General features: G+C 35.1%; 1 protein-coding gene and 1 long non-coding RNA gene across 2 annotated transcripts; one reads left to right on the top strand and one right to left on the bottom strand.

The window, feature by feature from the left end:
* Positions 1-855: 855 nt before the first annotated feature.
* Positions 856-7,325, bottom strand: LOC120353214. The gene is made up of 4 exons (XR_005572227.1): positions 7,129-7,325; positions 3,745-3,855; positions 2,625-2,707; positions 856-885 (listed from the first exon to the last, which is right to left on the bottom strand). It is a non-coding gene; the product is annotated as an uncharacterized LOC120353214 (long non-coding RNA).
* Positions 7,326-7,868: 543 nt separating this feature from the next.
* On the top strand, positions 7,869-19,762 carry LOC111055477. Its single transcript, XM_022342691.2, has 2 exons — positions 7,869-8,413; positions 18,885-19,762. The coding sequence occupies exons 1-2, from the start codon at positions 8,281-8,283 to the stop codon at positions 19,508-19,510; spliced, it is 759 nt and encodes a 252-aa protein (XP_022198383.2). The 5' UTR covers positions 7,869-8,280; the 3' UTR covers positions 19,511-19,762.
* The last annotated feature ends 1,117 nt before the right edge of the window (positions 19,763-20,879 follow it).

The following is a 20,879-nucleotide window of genomic DNA, read 5'->3' as shown; positions in this document are numbered from 1 at the left end:
GTCGCTGTCCACTCCTGTCAGGTTCTGGGTGTGTCGGAGGACTAAGGTGGCGCGTTCCCCTACACCAACGTCTGCGCCAATGTCGAAGCCAATGTCGAAGCCAATGCCTACGACAATGCCAATGCCTGCGCCAATGTTGATGCCAATGCCTACGACAATGCCAACGCCAATGCCGACACCAATGCATACGCCAATGACAATGCCAATGCCTATTGCCTATTGATGCCAATGCCTACGACAATGCCAACGCCAATGCCGACACCAATGCATACGCCAATGACAATGCCAATGCCTATTGCTGACCATGTAACTCAAACTTCAACACTACCACATTACCTGGAGGTAATTGCCATCCATGTTCACGTTCACAACTTTGAATTCAGAATAACAGTCACAGTATCATGAAAGAAATTGATTCAAAAAATCCTCTCCTAAATTATCCCTGTATGCAGAACTCTAAACCTTGAAAGCTGAAAATATCAAGAAACCAAACCTTACCTAAATTAATCCTCACCTAAGTTGATCCTGTATGCAGCGTCTATCTCTTTTCCAAAAAACAAATTACATTGTTATTTCAAGCCTGAAATGTACATTGTATTATTATATGATACAAAATTTACGTGACTCTGTATCGAGTTTGGTATGCAGCCGTCTACTACAAGCATGAGGCAATGCTAACTGAGATGTCACCTGTATTGAGTTTGGTATGCAGCCATTTACTACAAGCATGAGGCAATGCTAACTGAGATGTCACCTGTATCAAGTTTGGTATGCATCAGTCGACTACAAGTATCAGCCCAACACTACGTGCATCCAGATCAGCCCAACACTACGAGTATTCGGATCAGCCCAACACTGATGTCATCACACTGGAGTCACACTTAACTGAAATTCATACTGAGTGCCTTAACGGACTGTTTTCCAAAATTTGCATCAATAAAATCAACCGCGTCAATAGTGAAAGAAATGAACATTTTTTGATTTATTGAAATTTTATGTGAAAATTAAATGTAACAATTCATCAATTCATTTAAATTTTTTTTTTTTTATTCAACATACTAAATTTTCGTGCAATGAAAAATTAAATTTTTCTATCTATTAAATTTATGTGCAATTTCAAAAACTATTCTTTATATATATGAACTTTCTGTTGAGATATTTTCCTTAAATTATAAAGCTAAATCAAAAGTAATTTTGATATAAAAGTATTCTATAACTTTGAAATATTGTTTGGAAACGTATAACAAATGCTATTGATGAATTTTTATAATAATTTCAATATTATAGGATGACATGTAATGTTTTTATAGAAAAATTGTTACTGTTCTCGAATTTAATTTCAACAATTTCTATTTGTTTCAATGTATTTTTTTTTCTTTAAATTCTCAAACAGTAAAATTTTTTATGTCAAGAGGGGGGTATTTGTAATATTACATTTTTTCTCGATTAAAATCGAATCTTCAATTCGAGATCTATAAAACTTGATAGTAAATATCAGAGTAATCGATATGTGGACAACTTTTAACTGAGAATTTATCATAAATAATTGTGTTGCACATTCCATGGTAACACCGAAACAGAGTTAACAGAATTAACCGATAAATAGATCATTATAAATATTGAGGATATATAAATTTAAAATAACAGTTTCTAAATAAAGTTTTATTGAGAACAAATGTAAAATGTAAATTCTGAACTTGTAATTTATAATTTTTTGGAATTTAATATATCGGTGACATGTTCATAATGTCGTCACTGGTTTGAGGTCTGGCTTTGCTCTGTCCTTGTTAGGGCTTCTCTCCTAAAAAATGGTGGCTGGCTATGTGTTCTAATTTTGTGCTCTCTGAATATTTTTCTGTTTAAGTAAAATTTTTAATGTTTTAATTTGAGATTTGAACAGTTTTATGGTGTTCTAAGTTTGTATAATTTGATTTGTGTGTCTACAAGCCTATAGCCATTGTTTTCAACTATATAACTGGATAAGTATTTTAGCTTGTAATGATGCTAGATGTTTAAGTGTGTAAGGTATTGTTTTGTGGATTTGTGTTGTATATTGCCAAAATTCTTATGAAGATTATAAGTTGATTTGCTCTGAAAACTGGATTTCTCATTCATAAGCAATAGATCCATTCATAATTTATCAAGAATCTACTATTTTGGAGCCGATAGCTTCCTTTAGGTTAATAGGTGAGAAATGCTATCCAACCTATTTAGGAGAAATTGGTAGCACGCCAAACTATACAACTAGATTCGATCCATTTGTGCTTTCAACACTCTTGCAGAGTACAGGTAACACCTGCTCCTGAATGAGTAAAATATGGATATATATTGTGTGGAAAAAAAGTTTTCACTATGACTTATTGAGACATGAGAGACTTGAGATGAAATAATTGAAACAGATCATTCAAAAACTGGTTACAGATTCTCTATAGAATGGAAAACAGCACAATCGAAAGACACAGAAGTCAAAAGTATAGTTGGAAGCCCACAGTGTAAATGTGTAAGGTACACAACAGTTAACAAGATTCTACTTGACAACAAGAGCTTACAAATAATCTCGAATACAGTTTGTAAGCAAATAGAAATGACTTTCAATAACTTTCAAACAGACAAACTCCTCTTACCTGGTATGGACATAGCTTCTGTTGATGGCAGCCTTCAAACGACTCCTCCAACCTTACTGATACTACTTTGGCTATTCTACCACCTGAAATACAAGCACATGAATATTCACTCAAGTGTTGTGAGTAAAGGTCAAGGAGAGGCAAAAGAGGAGGAGGAGTAGAAGGAGGAGGTGGAGGAGGATGATGTAGAGGGAGAATGGGATGAGGTGTGAGAGGAAGAGGAGGTACAAGAAAAGGAGGAGGAGGAAGAGTTAGAGGACCAGTAGGAGGATGAGGAGATGGGAGAGAAGTAAAATGTGGATGAGAAGAAGGAGGAAGAGAAAGCAGTGGAAGAATATGAGGTGGAAGAGGATGAGGAGAAGGAGGAGGATGGGAGAGAGTACAATGAGGAGGAGAAAAGTGAAATTCAAAGAAAAAATGAAGAATAAAAATAAAATCCAAAAAATACAAAGTAAAACCCAAGAACTAAGAATTGCATATATATTGTTGCGGTGAGAATCTATACACATTGTCAATTTTGATAATATGTTTGATAATGAAAAAATCTATTCCATGGCATATCAAATCTATTGAATTCAGAATTTATCATAATTAGCAATGAAACAAAGATAAATATTGGTTCTGTTAGTGAACATGGTTAGATAACTTGCATCATAGATATCTACTATGGAGAATATTGGGAATAAATAAGTGGCAACAATACGTTCCTATCATTTCCACTGATTTCATAGGGTGAATGTCACAACAGTGTTTGCACACCCTCCTGTTAGCTGCTCTCATTTCAGGAGATTCCTAAATGTTTATTTATTACAGTACAAAGAAGACTACAGACATAAGGCCCAAAACAGTCTTCACTACAATTTACAATCGTATTAAGCAAGTTATTAAAAAAAAGAGATACAGTAAATGCAATTTACAAATACATAAGAAAAATATGAGGAAAGCATAGGTAATTGAAAGTAATCTAAGTATGAGTAATAAATATGAGACAGTTCCTGTGATTGGTGCAGTTGAAGGCTACTTGAAACACACAGCTAATGAAAATTTGAGGAAAGAATGCAAATACAAGTTGAATTATGAGTTACATACTACACATCAACAATGTTATCACTATACTTACCACACACTTCTTTTTCAATGGCCTTAGTCAACCTGGAATCTGATTTTCACTCAATGAATTGTGCTCTGAGACTGGTGATTGGCTATCAGTCCCCTGGTCACATGTGGACATCTGCAATGGATTAGAATGGCTTCAGTTAGCAAAAACATTCCAAAGTGACTTCAAGTATTGAAAACTCACAGAATGGATTACTAAATGGAAATCAATTTCAGTAGTGACAATAATCTATTTATCATGATTATAGATCATGACCTACCGACTGTTTCCAGGCAGCCGGGATCGACGACTTGATGTGTCCATCTAAAACATAAGAGTTGCTGAGAAATATATCTTGTTCAGGCCGATATTCGAGCCCAGGTCTCTAAATTATGAAGCCAGCATCCGATCCACTCGACTATAACCACTCCTTCAGATCAGATGAATCTATCAGATGAAAATGGCATAAATGTCCAAAACATGTTGTGATAAAATATTTCAAAAAAAAGGGTACTGAGATTTTTATTTCTTTATATTTATATTACAAGTAGCCCTATACAGAAAAGAGATAAATCAGATGAATCTACTCTCATAAAGATCCTGGAGAACGATGAAATTTGCTCGGTGCAACCATAGAGGAAAGATAGCTTAATACCATGAAATTGAGTGTTTTGTATGTTCCAAATTTCACTGCTTACTCAAGCTAATCTTCTTCTCTATACTTATAAAAGGCGAAGCCCCGACAGACTGAAATCACACCACAGCCCAAACAACTGAGCCTAAAAACTTGAAATTTTGCACGATTGTTTATGGTAGCCTGAAAACACCCACTAAGAAAGGATTTTCCGAAATTTGCCCCCCTGAGAGAGCTGGGGCCCCACAAAATTTTGTACTTTTTAACCGCTCACTGCACAGCAAAGTCATGAGGAATTTTTTTGTTCAGCTACGAAAAAAAATCTCTATACTTATAAAAGGCTAAGGGCTAAAGTGCACGTCCAGTGCCAACATACCTGTCATCAAGTTTTTGGTTGGGATCGATTTAGTATGTTATTTTGAGCACAAAATCACAAAAATTAAACGGCGCTCACTATTGTTTTTAAAATAAACTAAGTTCAAAGTAGCAGAACTTTACATGCATTTAACCTACAAGTAGCAACCATAAGTAGCTAAGGTTAGGAAAAGCTGTAGGTTAGGAAAAGCTTTATGTTGGGAAAGCTTAGGTTAGGAAAAGCTTTGGGCTAGGAATACTCAGATTTAGAATATCATAATTAAATTTGATAATTTCAATAATCAAAATAGCTGCTACTCATAGGTTAAATGCATGTAAAATTGTGCTACTTTGAACTAAGTTTATTTAAAAAACAATAGTGAGCGCTGTTTAATTTTTGTTATTTTGTGCTCAAAATAACATACTAAATCGATCCCAACCAAAAATTTGATAATAGGTATGTTGGCACTGGACGTGCACTTACACCAGGCTAAGCCCCGACAGACTGAAATCACACCACAGCCCAAACTACTGAGCCTAAAAACTTGAAATTTTGCACGATTGTTTATGGTAGCCTGAAAACATCCACTAAGAAAGGATTTTCCGAAATTCTATATTAAAATATATTATTTCTTCAAATGAAAAATGAGTTTTGTGGGTTGTCAAAACTCCCCCTGAAAGAGAACTATTCATTTTATCCTATCTTTTAGTAAAATAACAATGATTTCTGCATTACATCTGATAACATAAAGAACTTACTTTTTACTAATAGTCAATTTGGTTACAGAAGCAATAAAGGTACTCATACTGCTATCTCAGAGTTCTTGAGGAATGGAATTAGCTGGCTAGATGGAAAAATGAAGGTCACGAGTAGCTTTTATGACATGTCAAAAGCTTTTGATACCATTTCACATGTTATTCTGATACAAAAACTCAGGTTTTATGGGTTTGATGATATATCTATAAAGCTTATGTCTTACTTAAGTAGCCTAATAGATTTCAGACAGTTATTCACAATGGTTCTTTCTATAATTTTCTAAAAGTTGAATCAGGTGTTCCCCAGGGCTCCACATTTAGTCCCATACTTTTTATTATCTATTCAAATGACCTGCCAGCAGCAATAAGTGGTAGTGATGACAGGGCGTTTATGTTTGCTGATGATCTAGCAATACAAGTCAAGTGTGAGAAATTATTTGACAACACAAATATCCTCAATTTTATCAATATTCAACTATCGAATACTGGACAGCTGCAAACTCTCTTTGTCTCAACAAAGACAAAACACAGTTGTTAAAATTTGATTTAAGTGGCCAATGTGATATTAATCATGTGAAGTTTCTAGGCATCACATTACAAAATAATTTAAAGTGGGAAAAGCATGTCAGCTTACTGTGTAGTAAGGTATCTAGATGTATTTTTATGCTTAGCAGATTAAGGCATATTGTTAGTCTTGATGTGTTGATTGCTGTTTATCATGCATATATTCAGTCTCATTTGGCTTATTGCTTTGTTGCATGGGGGAGAGATTCAAATGTGAAGAAACTTTTTATATTACAAAAGAGAGCTATCAGAGTAATTTGTAATAAGGATAGTGGAACACATTGTAAAACATTGTTTAAAAGCCTAAGAATCATGACAATTACTGCACTGTATACTTTTGAATGCATGATGTACACAAAGAAAAATGTAAACAGTTCTCCAATCAATAGTAGTGTTCACAGCCATTTTACTAGACAGGCTACAGCACTCAGAAGGACTCAGTGTAACTACCACTTTATGTTGAATAATTTGGTGAGTTTGGAAAAAGAATGTACAAAAAGTTACCAGTTGAAATAAAAGAGATTGAAATTAGACAGTTCAAAATCTGTGTGAAAAATATTTTAATTGACTGCTGTCCTTACAGTATAAATGACTTGATGTAATGCATAAATAATGTTATGTAATTTTTATGACCTGTGATATATTGATGTAATTTTTTTTGTTTTAATTGACTGCTAACCTTACAGTTTGAAATACTAAATAATGTGATGTAATTCTATGACCTGTGATAAATTATTAAAATAGTGATTGTTTGTATATTTTTTGACGATGTCTTGCATTATTGTATTAAATGTTCTGACAATAAACGAATCTTGAATCTTGATTGAAATGAAGCCTATAGGCCTACATGTTTTCACAGATGATCTGTTAGGCCTAAAGATTTTACATGCTCTAATGCATAAAATGTAAATATGAATCATGTAGCAATTGCTCAATACTGCTCTAAAACCTCAATTTAACATTAAAAAGGATATAAATAATCATAATAAATAATACAGTAATGTTTAATTGAAAAAGGTCTTACTGAGTTTTAGGTTATGTACCATACGTCTATTGTGATATAATTTATTGCTTATACAATTTTCAAGTAGGCTACTTACTTCTGACTCCATTTTAGTATTTTATATTCAAGTTGATATTGGATAAAATAAACTACCAAACTATTATAATTTATTAGAGGACAGCCGGACACAAAAACACCAGCCAATTAGCATGGAAAGATGCAACACCATAGAACAGAAAGTATACAGAAAGGTTTCTTCAAATCTGATCATGCATTTTACCAGGCCCTCCTATGAAAATAAGTATTTATAAAAATACTTATAGGAGGTATCTTCAGTGCCTACTAAAGATCTACAATGATCTACAATGATCTAATGATCCGGATCATAAAAATTATAGTTTAGCGTCAGCGTACCAGCCAAGTTTTATGTATACTGTGATTTAATGCTTATTTTATATTATACAATTTTCACATAGGCTACTTCTAACTCCATTTTAGTATTTATATTCAAATTGATATTGGAATAAGATAAAATAAACTACAAATCTATTATACATTATTTAGAAGATAGCCAGAGACAAAAATACTAAAACACCAGCCAATTAGCTACATATTTGGATGCATATTAAATATGCAAATAGATAAATTTTGTCTTCTTGCCAATTAGCTACATTTAGCTGCATAGTCTTCTTGCCTCTCTCTGTCATGGCTGCCCTTAGTTCGCCGTGTAACACATTAAGAGCGCTGAAAGCACACAAACAGCCGCTCTATCACAGTGGCTCTATGGTATATTTTGGTATAATATAATTTTTAGCTCATTGCAGTAAACACTAAACAGGTTGTTTGTTTCTACAAAAACGGAAGGCTCAACTACAACACTCATCTGTAAATCTGTATATTTATACCGTCAGTGATAAGACATGAGGACAGTGTCAGTGTCCGTGGCAAAGAAAATATTCTTCCAGGAAATCTAGACAATACAATAAACTTATTGTTGAAAATGAATCTATTTGTTTATGCTTCCACTTTCTTACAGAATACTAACTATAATTAGGACTCTACTGTAATAAACTAAAGGCGTTGCTGAGTTTATAGAAGGCCTACTCTCATTGTGAGACTATTAACACAGTGAGAAAGTTTTTGACCTATTCTATCCTCATCACATCAAGGCGAAAGTTTTTAGATTTTTTCAACTATTAAAGCTTTTGTTTGTTAGTTGCTTTATCTAATTTATATTACCTACTTTACAATGAACGACGAAAAACTTATACAGCTTGTACGCGTATATCCAGCTTTGTATGACATATCCCATCCCAAGTACATGGACGCAGACTACAAGAAACAAATTTGGAAGTTTATAGGAAATGAATTGGAAGCGAATGGTAAGTAAAAAAAATTGCCATACCATACTTTGAATATAGACTAATATATAAATATAAGAATGATTCTTTTCATTTTTTAATTTTTTTTCTGAAAATATTAAACAAATCTAATCTTATTCCATTGATTACGGTAATTTTATTTTGCGCTATTGGTAAATACTAACTTACGCTATAATTAGCCGGGAAGAGTTGATTTACAGGGTGAGCATAAGTTTTAGTAATTACAATCCAGTTGTCAGTTGAGACTGGAATATCATACTATCATAGGAGTCTGGTAGATTTTTCTTACAACAAAGTTACATAGCCTACAATATTTTTCATCAAATAAAAATTACTTAATACATGGGTAACTGAAACATAACCTATATTCAAAAGATCAAAGAGTTAGTTGTGAATGGAGACAGCTGATCAAACTCTTATTGGTTGCCAATATCCACTACTATAGAAAGGGGTCTATAATTAATAGACATCTAAAAATAGTAAGGTCCACGTTATAATGGCTGTGGAGAAAAATAGGAGAACAGTGTTGCCAATTCTCTGCATTGCTCTGCCATAGAGGATAGCTGATACTGCTATAATATAAATGATTTATTATTAGCTTTTATTCTTGTATGAAAATAGCCAAAGCAATTATATTATATTCATCAAGGGAATTTATTTTCCAAATATAAATAATTAATTTTCATAATTGTTATATTTTTCAATTTGTTGCCGATCCTCTGTCTTGTTTACTACTGATACTGGTTTATTGATGTAATAAGTTATCAACTTTTCATTCTCGTTTAAAATTTTATCAAGCAAGAATTTATATTTTTCAATGATTTCATAATCAAGATAAAATATTTTGTTAATTATATTTCTACATTGGTAAAAAACGAGATGGCAACAAAGAAAAGCAAGAAAGAGATAGCGATATCAGCTTTGTTGAATGATAGACTATAAGGAAGCAATACAATAATTGCTAATCAAACACTGTCAATATAAAGTAGTTCTCACTATAGAAAATGGTAGCTCTAACTGCTTTGTCGAATGATAGACAAGATAGCAACACCAATGTTGATCAAAAAATGAGATTATAATGTTATTAATGGTTAAAAAATGTTATTTAAGGGGAATAACACTGCTAAGTACTTCATATAAGATTTTCTCTGCATGGCTTTTGAAGCGTCTAGGTGTGTATGTGGAAAAAATAATGGGAGAGCATCAATGTCATTTCAGACAAGGAAGAAGTACAATCGATCAAATTTTTACCATGAAGCAGATGATGAAAAAATGTTTTGAGTATGATACTTACTTACTTACTTGATACTTGAGGTCGTTGCCCAGGACTGGGGTTTCCAGATCGGCAGTGTCATTTCAGAAGTAGTAATAACCACAAAATGGTCATTTGTGTAGTGGAGGAGCAGCCACCCCATCCCACTCCTGTAGGGAATACAGAGGCCTATCTAGCAGCCCATTTCTTACTGCAGCACAGAACTCCATAAATATTGCATGTCTTGCACCTCCCTCGGCAGTGTGTTGAAAAGTTGAATGGCCTGAGCAGGAAAACTGCTGTAGGTCCCCGCCAGTCTGCATCGAAGTAATTCCAGTTTGGCAGCATGTCGAGTGTTGTGGCTGTGTATGTCACTCTGCTTGAGTAGTTTATCTTGATTTTTCTTGACATACAACAGCGAGCTCAGTACCTATGTATTGGCTGTAGATGGTGAGAACACCAAAACTCCTGAACATGGGATGACAATGATCTCTATAGCCTGAAAACGACATTAACCTCAATGCTCTCTTTTGCAGAAGTAGGATATTCTGTACAGCTGGAGCATGACCCCACAGCAGCACCCCATACATCAGGTGACTCTGAAACAGTGCATGGTATGCCATCACCAAGCATCTCCGGTCAACCACATGTCTCAACCTTCTCAGGAAATAGATCACTCTAGACAGCTTCTCACATACCCGTTCACATGGTAAATCCAGCTAAGTCTTCCATCTATCCAGAAGCCCAGCAGTTTGACTGGCTCCACTTCAGCTGCTTGCCTCTTCAATGTGCACATCAGTACATTCGTCTTTTCCTCATTGAGCTTCAGTCCATTAGCAGTAAACCACAGCTTTGCTTCTTCAATGAGTCTGGAACACTCCACCTCCACCTGATCCAAAGTGGAGACCCTGGAAATCAGTGTGGTGTCATCCGCAAAGAGTACTGCACCTTGACTGCTTGTGAAGTTGTTCATGAGCAGTATGAACAGCAATGGGCCCAAAACTGATCCTTACGGGACTCCATGCTTGACATTCTGCATACTTGATGTGGCACCACTCAGCTGAACCACCTGTTTCCTGTTCTCCAGGTAGGAGATAATCATCCTCAGCACTGTGCCACCCAAACCATATCTCTCAAGTTTGTTTGTGAGTATTTCATGAGGCACACAATCGAAGGCCTTGCTGAGGTCACACATTGCAAGAGCAAGTGAATCACCATCCTCAAATGCACTCTGGATCCTGCTGGTCAGGGCCAACAGAGCACTTGTGGTGGAGCGTCCATTTCTAAACCCATGCTGAAATGGTGACAGCAGATTGTTACTCTCAAAGTACTCTGTCAGTTGTTGCTTCATTTCTGTCTCAATCACTTTCGAGAAAACGGAACAATGGAGATGGGTCTGAAGTTGGCAGGATTATCATTTTCCCCTTTTTCGTATATGGGCACTGTCCTGGCTATCTTGAGGATATCTGGAAATCTACCCACCTCAAAACAGCAGTTTATTGCTTCAGCCATTGGCTTGGCCACAAGTCCAGATGTTGCTTTCAGCACAAGTGTTGACAAACCGTGAATGTCCTGTGACCTGGAGTTTTTCAGCTTTCCAATAATTTTGCTGACATTCTCTTCTGTTGTAGGCTTCCAAGCGAACATCTGCTGGTGCACAAGTCTGATGTTTCCATCAGGACTTGTGCCGCAGTCCACAAGCTCTGCCAGTATGCCATCCACTGCTTTTACAAAGTAATTATTGAAGTCATCAGGGATTAGTGTTGGCTCCAATAGAGGTTTCCCTGGACGGTGGCTATTGATGACATCCCAGGCTGCCTTGCACTTGTTTCCAGCTGACCAAATGGCTTCAGAAGTGTGTCTCCTTTTTGCCAAGCCAATTTGAGTCCTATAAATTTTTTTCTGCCTCTGATATTGAATGAGCCAATAATTCTTTGCTTCAGGTGAAACTGATGTCTTATGCAGATGATGAAGTAAAACAACTAGGTTTTTTTCACTTGCCAGTCTATCTGTAAACCAAGGCCTATTTCTGTCAGGTTGAGTATCCTTTTCTTGATTAACTGATGCTTTCTTCAATTTCTTTGGGAACACAGAGTTGAATAAATCCACGTATCCTGCCAGTAACATATCCAACTTGAATATTTCCTTGTAAGACTGAAGATGCCTGGCCAGTTACATCCTCAAGTTTCCTACAAAGTAGTGGTAAATTCTCTTCCCTGACTGTTCTGACATAGCAAGTGTAGTTTTCTTTCCTGCTGCTCATGATACAGATCTACATCTGCTTTTTGTTGATTTCGCCAGGCATTCGATAGCATCAGGAGAGAGAGAATGATGAGAATATTACTTGCAAATGGAATACTGAGAAAATTGATTAGTCTTATAAAGCTAACAATGTCCAGCCCAACCGCTCAAGTTAAGATAGGTAACAAAACTAGCCGAATGTTCAGTGTTACTACTGGTGTTAGACAAGGCGATGCTCTCTCTGCAACACTATCCAATTTGGTTCTAGAGATGGTGCTCCAGAAACTCGACACAAGCGCAACTATAAACAACAGAACAAACCAAGTATTAGCTTATGCAGATGATGTTGTCCTAGTCTCGAGAAATCAAGATAGCCTCAAAGAAATTTTTAGCAAAATGAGGGAAGAGGCAAGAGAGGTGGGTCTTGAAGTTAACAGAAATAAAACTAAATATATGAGAATGTCTGCAAATCAAGCAAGAAGGCAAGTATGTAATCTGGAAATAGCGATGACTGTGTTATTGAAGGTGTCAGAGAGTTCAAATACTTGGGGTAACCCTGACAGCAGACAATAAGACCAGTCAAGAAATACACAATCGGATGATGATGGGCAACAGAGCATACTTTGCTAATCAAAAAATATTTAAAAGCAGGCTCATATCCAGAAAAACAAAGGTGAAAATGTTCATGACGTTAGTGAGACCAGTTGTAAACTATGGGGCCGAAACATGGACTATCTTGAACAAAGATGGAAAAGCATTAAGTTCATTTGAAAGAAAAATGTACAGAAGAATCTGGGCACCAATATGTGACGGAGGAGTGTGGAGAGCCAGACTCAATATTGAGATAGACCAGGCCATTGGAGCAGGAAATATGGTGCGTTTCATAAAGGCCAGAAGGATTGAATGGCTTGGAAACTTAGCCAGAATGAGTGACGGGAGGGTACCATCAAGACACATGGAAGAAAGAATGCTTGGGACGAGAAAGAGAGGTCGACCACGGACAAGATGGCTGAACAACGTGATTGGAGACCTCCATGTGCTGGGCGTGGCAAACTGGCGACAGAGTGCACAGAATAGAGACGAATGGAGGCGCTATGATGAGGAGGTCAAAGTCCACCCAGGACTGTAGAGCCGGATAAAGTAAAGTAAGTAATAGCCCATTTGTTTTCTAAAAATAGTACTAGTAAACTAAAATGAAAAGTAAACAAGACTCAATCGGCTGTATTGAGGCTAAATGCATAATGGGATTTTGTCCCAAAAGAGCTTCCTACAGACCTTGTCAATGCCATTCACATTCACAGGTAGCGCAAAACTATAAAAAGTTACCATTCCATTGCGTGCAATGTATGGATAAATTCCATTCAAAACACAGGAACTGAAAGTGATTGGAAAATGAAGACTTTTGCCAGTGAAATTGGGGTGACTTGACTTAACAGGATGCAAATTGGGAGCAGCTCAATTTTAATCTATGCTGTTTGTAAAACCACATTTTTTCAACCAAGAAACATACTTGAATCATAATAATATGTTTATGGCCAAATAGTATTATGTCACGTGACCGAAAAGAATTGTTTTGCAGGATGAGCATGATGTTGAAAATATTATGCAAGCTCTGCAAATTCACTCATGGTCAAGTATTGTACAATATTTTTTGCCATATAATGTTAATGTAAAAGCAAATAATAATGTTAATGAGTAAACAACTACAAATAATTGAATGTGTAACTGAGACATAACCATTATTCAAAAGATCAAAATATTATGAATAGAAACAGCTGATCAGATTTCTTATTAGTTGGTTCTTATAGGTCATCTCTAGGTAGCACACGACAATAACTTTAAAACCGGGTGCCCCTCCATCGTGCACAATGAATAATGCCATTTAAAATACACAGAAACTGCAAGTGATCACTTTTGTTTTCATTTATACTGTTTGAAAAACAGTATCTTTTTAACAGACAGACACAAAGCTATGTTATTATGTTTGTGTGCATGGTGTCAAAAAAAATCATAATTTCGCCTATCATTGATTGATCACTGGTTCTATACTCATAATCCATGATGTCTATTGATCATAACTGAAATAATCATGAAAATTTATTCCAGTAATGTGTTATTATTTTATTGCATTTTTGTAAAGTAATTATTTTGCTTGAACAATGAAGTAATAAAGTTATGCTATATTATGTTCTCAATATGTGGCGAATCATATGATTGCCACCTGTGATGTTTTCAACTGGTATAGTTTGTTTATCACTTGTAACAGTTTATTTCAATATTTTATCCAGAGTTCAATTTTGCCATTCCAACATTAAAATTATTTCATCATTCATCTAGTTTCATTTGATCAATTTCAACATAGGAAATCAACATATTAAATTCCTATATTGGTGACCCCGACGTGATCAACAGCAAGCATTTTTACAGATATTTCAAGTGAGTAAAAGTTACCTAAAAATTACCTTATTACTCAAGTTATCCACCACGATGGATTTGAACAAATTTCTGTTGAACGTGAACAGTTCACTAAATTACAGTATCAATTGGATAACTTTTGCCAAGAATTTAAAATTCTAAAAAAATGTATTTTTAAACCTTTTATTAACCTATAAAAAATGAAATTTTTTCATTGAACACTTTCAAGTTTTAATTTCTACAAAAATAAAAATTACACTTCTGAAGAATGAATCAAGTAGTGAACAACATAATAAAAAGAAAACACTTTTTGGATACCGCCAAACTTCTGGACTGAGAGAGAGAGCAACATTTCTTGATGAAGCATGCATAAATGACAGTACTATTTTATTCAGGAATGTGGAAGAAGAGTAAACATTCAAGGATGAAACACTTGGTTTTAAACACTCAGTTGGAGAATGCTTATAACTGGTTGAAGGCGTATGGCAACCTCTTGCTTTCTTTTCAAAAAAATTTCATTTGAAAGAAAGTTGCTGGCCAGTATACTATGGCAACCTCTTGCTTTCTTTTCAAAAAAGTTATCTTTGAAAGAAAGTTGCTTGCCAGTATACTATCGCAAGCTACTTGATTCTTATGAAGCGGTACAGCATTTTCGCCACCTCTTAGAAGGACATCCCTTCACCATCTGCACAGACCACAAGCACAAGACTCTAGTCTATGCTTCCCACCCAATCAACTCCACAAACTCAACCCATCAACAATCAACTTCTACCAATTCAACTCAACCAATTATCATTCGACACTGAGTTCTCCAGCATACATCCTTCAAGACGACTCACCTCAGAATTCCCACCCTCTTCCAGAAAAAAAGTGAGCTTTAAAATATTTCGGATGGCCAAATCGTCTGCCCGCGGGGGGGGGGGGGTAATGTGGCAAATCATATGATTGAAACCTTTGATGTTTTCAACTGGTATAGTTTGTTTATCACTTGTAATAGTTTTATTTCAATATTTTATCCAGAGTTCAATTTTGTCATTCCAACAACATTAAAATTATTTCATCATTCATCTATAGTTTCATTTAATCAATTTCAACATAGGAAATCAACAAATTAAATTCCCATAAATACATAATAATAGCTTTACATACATGAATAATTCACAAGACCAACGACACCTATTCGAACAACTTCTGTATCCTTTATTGAAAAAAAAACACCTCTAATTGATTTTTAATGGTTTTAATAACTTTATTAAGAAGTTTGTATTTTCTGAAAGAAGTAAAAGGCGTTTAGTAAAAAAAGGATGCCATCCCATTCTATTTTATTATATCAGTTAGTAGTAGTAGGCCTATGTCACTTGTGCTATTTCAACAGTCACTTGTGCTCAGAATCTTTTCAACAGTTATGCTCAAGTGGAAGCTGTGCAAACTTGTGCACTGTCAAGTAGGCCTATTGTTGTTGTTGCTATAAATAATGAGTAGGCCTACAACTAACTGTGTTTGTAAATGTTCATTAATGAAACAGAAGAAGATATTTCCATGGCATATTTCACTATAGTGAGGTAGGTGCACGTTATAATGGCAGTGGAGAAAGATAAGAGAAAAACGTTGCCGATCCTCTGTCTTGTCAATGCCTTCTATGACGGTAGCTGATACAGGTTTATTGATGTAATATTAACTGTTCACTCTCTTATAAAATAACTAGCCGTCAGGCTTGCTTCGCTCGCCATATCCGTCTAGCCAGGGGGCTCCGCCCCCTGGACCCCGACTGGGTCGTCCATGAATGAGATCAGCAGGCTCGCTTCGTTCGCCTGCATTTTTCATTTGGGCATTTTTATCATATGTTAGGACAATCCAGTCGGGGGTCCAGACTAAACGGCCGGCTAAACGAATATTGCGAGCGAAGCGAGCCTGACTGCTAGTAATATAATATTCCCAGGATTGAAGTAGCAGTGCCCAATCAATTTTTCCGCGATAAATGCATTTAAATCTTCAACTTGGTGCCAACCTAACAAAGTCAACTCAACTTAATGCCAACCTGACAAAATTATTAATTTAGTTGCTACTTAACAACTGTTTCGAAGAGGTACTCTATCTAGATTATAGTTCTATAGTAACATATGATATGGAAATTTCAATTATAATTGAGAGATTGGGAGAAGAAGAATAATTATACATGCTAAAAGACAAACTTTAAACCCTTAAAAACAACCCTTAGAGTTAAAATATTGCCAAAAGATTACTTAGTGCGCCTCTCAAGGGCCAACTGAACATACCTACCAAATTTGAACGTTTTTGGTCCGGTAGATTTTTAGTTACCGTATGCGAGTGAGTGAGTGAGTGCCATTTCGCTTTTATATATATAGATAAATTATATTTTATTATACAAGAAATTATATTTCTCAATAATTTCATAATGAATATTCATGATTAAGATGAAATATTATGTTAATTAATTATTAATTCTACATTGTTAAAACACGATCTGGCAACAGTTCAAAGCGAGAGAGATAGCGCTATCCACTTTGTTGAATGATAGACAAGGATAGCAATACCATTGCTAATCAAAGTTTGTCATTATAACGTGGATCTTACTATAGGTCAGTGGTTATTTACAAATTGAAAAAACTAAACTCACAAATAATTGAATTTTCAATATTGAAATAAGAGTAGGTCTAAGATAGGTTTTAATATACCGTATCAATTAATTATGAACATAATTATATAATGTTTATGTTAATGAAATATAGAAGGCATTGTCAAGAAGGCATACCAAAAATAATGTTTGGTATAAATATATCAAATTCAGGTCAACTTGTAGAAAAAGAAGGGTTGCAATTACATTATAGCCCACAGGATGATTATAGAAGGACTTAACAACTTTGAAAGCACATGAATACTTATTGAAATTATTTACAGAATTGAGAAAGGTGTCATTTTGTTGCAAAACACTTCGAGTTTAAGGTGTGAGTGTTATTTTGGTTCGATGTGACAGCCGTTGGTAATACATACCACTGATACAATCGTTTCCTTGCCACACACGTATACCAGCATATTAGGCATAACTTGTGCAACCGCAGCGATCCGAATGTGATCCGATTTCGGAGGTCATCAAGATTGTCTGGTAGAGGCGGAACATGAACCTTATCCTTAATAAAACCTCACAGAAGGAAAATCATCGGTGTTAAATCCAGTGAGCGAGGTTACCATGCAATTGGCCCTGCATGGTAAATCCAGCTAAGTTGAAAGCATTTTCTAGAAAATCCCAAACTTCTTGCATGGAAATAAAGTGGTGCACCGTCATGCTGAACAAGATGAACAAGCTCCATTTTACTTTTAGCATGACGGTGCACCAGCTCATTTCCACGGAGAAGTTTGGGATTTTCTAGACAATTTCTTTCAACTTGGCTGGATTTACCATGCATGGCAAATTGCATGGCCACCTCGCTCACCGGATTTAACACCGATGCATTTCTTCCTGTGGGGTTTCATTAAGGATAAGGTTTATGTTCTCGCCTCTACCAGACAATCTTGATGACCTCCGAACTCTGATCACATTCAGATCGCTGCGGTTGCACAAGTTATGCCTGATATGCTGTGGTACGAGTGTGGCAAGGAAACGATCATCGGTGGTCATCGTATGTCACATTACGAACGGCTGTCACATCGAACCAAAATAGTGTAATTAATTCTGTAAGTAATTTAAATAAATATTTATGTGCTTTCAAAGTTGTAAAGTCGTTTTATAATCACCCTGTATTTAATCACTAAGGCCCGGTTGCACTAAAGCCAGTTAAATTTTAATCGTGATTAATTTCTCAAGAACCTATCAGAGAAGGTTTTTTTGGAAAGAGCTTCTCTGATTGGTTCTCATGGAATTAATCACGATTAAAATTTAAATGGCTTTTGTGCAACCTGCACTTGTAATTATCCACCATTTACTATTCCAAGTTCCAAAACAAAGTTGGGAATTGAAAAAATGTTAGGTAGAGATTAAATCAAATTTCATGTAAAAGTAGTAAAATTTATCATTTTATACCATTGAAAAAAGGTTTGATCAAAATAAGCCTCTAATATTACACATTTTAAATAAGTAAAGACGAAAGGTCGGAAAGATCTGTGACTGGAGTCTACGATTTGAACTGCATTTGTATTCATGACTCAAATCGGGATAGTGTTAGTAGTTTCTTAGAAATAACAAAACAAAAAAGATTAATAAAATGTATGCTATCAAGTTATACCTGTTATCAATAATGATCTACAAGTATTTTGCTGTAAACAACTTGATAATAAAATAATAACATAATTCTTGTTTTATTTATTTATTTATAATGAGGCCTACATCAAGACTTGTGTTGTAAATGGGAGAACAACCCTTTCTACTTCAATAAAAAAATAGAAAAATTCATTACAGAAGATCTGCTTCATATCTGAAAAAATTGAATAATTATCTTAATCGAAATGCAGTTGTTAAAGCAAATTTAACATTTGATGTTGACCTTAGAAATTGAAATTCTTCAATGCATGTACTGAATGTGTATAAACATTTTGCTTTCTTTGCAGGGTCATTATGTAGAACCAGATGGAACAACATAAGGGACAACTTTAGAAAGTCTCTGAAAAAGAGATCACTCACAGCTCTACAAAAAGGACAATGTTTGAAACCTTACAAATATAACGAACAATTGTCCTTTTTGAATCAATTTTTTCAAGAATCAGAAAACTTATCACATATCAGTGATGAAAAAATTCAAGACCTGGAGACTGTGGAAGTAGGAGAAGGTGATGAAATGGAAATGAGTATATCTAATCGGAGCATAAATGACGTTTTTAATGAAAAGGTTGACAACAGGCAACCGCCAGCATCCTCAGACATCCATTCTGTTCCTGAAATACTGCATTTATTCGAGCCCAGGACTAGAATAAGGACATCTCCATCGACAGCTTCCACTGTTATGGACTACCTAGTAAAACAAAGGGAGTGTTCTCAAAATCCAGTTGATGCTTTCTTAGCAGGAGTTGCTCCTGTCTTGAAGAAGCTAAGACCACGTGATTGGCATTTTGCCAAAGAGGAAATATTTGCTATTGTACAGAAGTATGAACTTAGAACTATTGATGAGGAATGTAGGGGGGTGGCTTCTCCTGAAACTGATTCTTCCTCAAAATATTCTAATCATATAATTGATTAAATAATATTTCCTCCACCTAGGGAGAGTGGGTCACAATGATACAAAAATTTATGTTTTCATTTTTCTCTATTGGATGTATGTTGCTAAAAGACATTTTTAAAATATTTTGGAATATTACACACATTTTCCTGGTATTTCAAAAAGATTATTTAAATGCAAATAATGTAGCAACTATCTTTTTTACCAAATAATAAATTTAGCCGAATGTGACTAGACCTTTAAATATACAAAAAAAACGTCTTATTGCCAACATTCAATTGATATTTATCTTTTTAAAACTCAAATCAAAGTTAAAAAAGGAACTAAGTCTTTTAGTGGCTCCCATGGTTTTTGGTTTAGGTATAATCATTTTAATGTTTGATACTTTACAATTGAAATGTCTGGTATGAATAGAATAGAATGAAATAGAATATGATAGGAAAAAACAGGATATTTTGCACTCTTCCTTAGGTAATTGACTGTAAGTTCTACTTTGGTGTACTCGCAGATTACTAGGTAATCTGCTATATAAAATATATCTCTACCACTGTCTTATGGAGTCAATTTGATGAGAAAAAGTCATCTTCTTGAGGGTATTGATGTGGTTGGTCGACTTTGGATGAATCTACTTATAATTTAATCTAATATTTTCTTCTTCAGAATTTGATGAACTGTTGCTTGAACTAGAAATTTTGAGTTCATTGTCACTTCCACTGGAATTATAGTCAATCTCTGGTTGATTTTGTTTTGCTGGAAAACAAGATTTTCACAGATTGTTTATGCAAGTCTTTTTTCATGTTTAGCTTCAATCTTGGATTTTTGGGAGTGTCTGTTACAATGCTGCTTGATAGCTTGTTTCGAGGTTTCCTCCCAGCTTTTCTTGCAGCAGCCTTTGGAAAGCCCTTAAAATCATGAGGACTAATAAATTGCTGCTTTGAATCTATGCTGCTTGATCACATTTGGGGGAGGGGGGTTGTAAAATTTGCATAGAAAGTTTGTCATGTGGAAAAGAAGTCAGGTTGGTAGAAGATGATGGTCCAGAGCTTCAGTACCATCTTGGACAGCACTAGGTAACTCATTGTCATATGCCCGGTCTGTTACAAAGCTCACTAAAAAGTCATAATCTGTGAATTGGCTTTTGTTATATAGGAAAATTGTACTCTTAAGGAATCCCACCTTTATGTTAGCTGATGTCATTGCTCTCTCATTAGAAATGCCAAAACATTGAATTTCAAATGCATCCCGACACATAGACTCTATAGTGGGATGCTACACGATAGTTTAACGAAATTAATCCAAGTATGTAAAGGACTTTTTCCATATTGTAAATTTTTTTCATGTTTAATAAATACCTCTGTCATAGGTTACATGACAGAGAAAAAATAAAATT

Source organism: Nilaparvata lugens, chromosome 10 (genome assembly GCF_014356525.2).
Source record: "Nilaparvata lugens isolate BPH chromosome 10, ASM1435652v1, whole genome shotgun sequence".
NCBI lineage: Eukaryota > Metazoa > Arthropoda > Insecta > Hemiptera > Delphacidae > Nilaparvata > Nilaparvata lugens.
The sequence above is the reverse complement of the archived record's forward strand: the minus strand, read 5'-3'. Positions and strand labels throughout refer to the sequence as shown.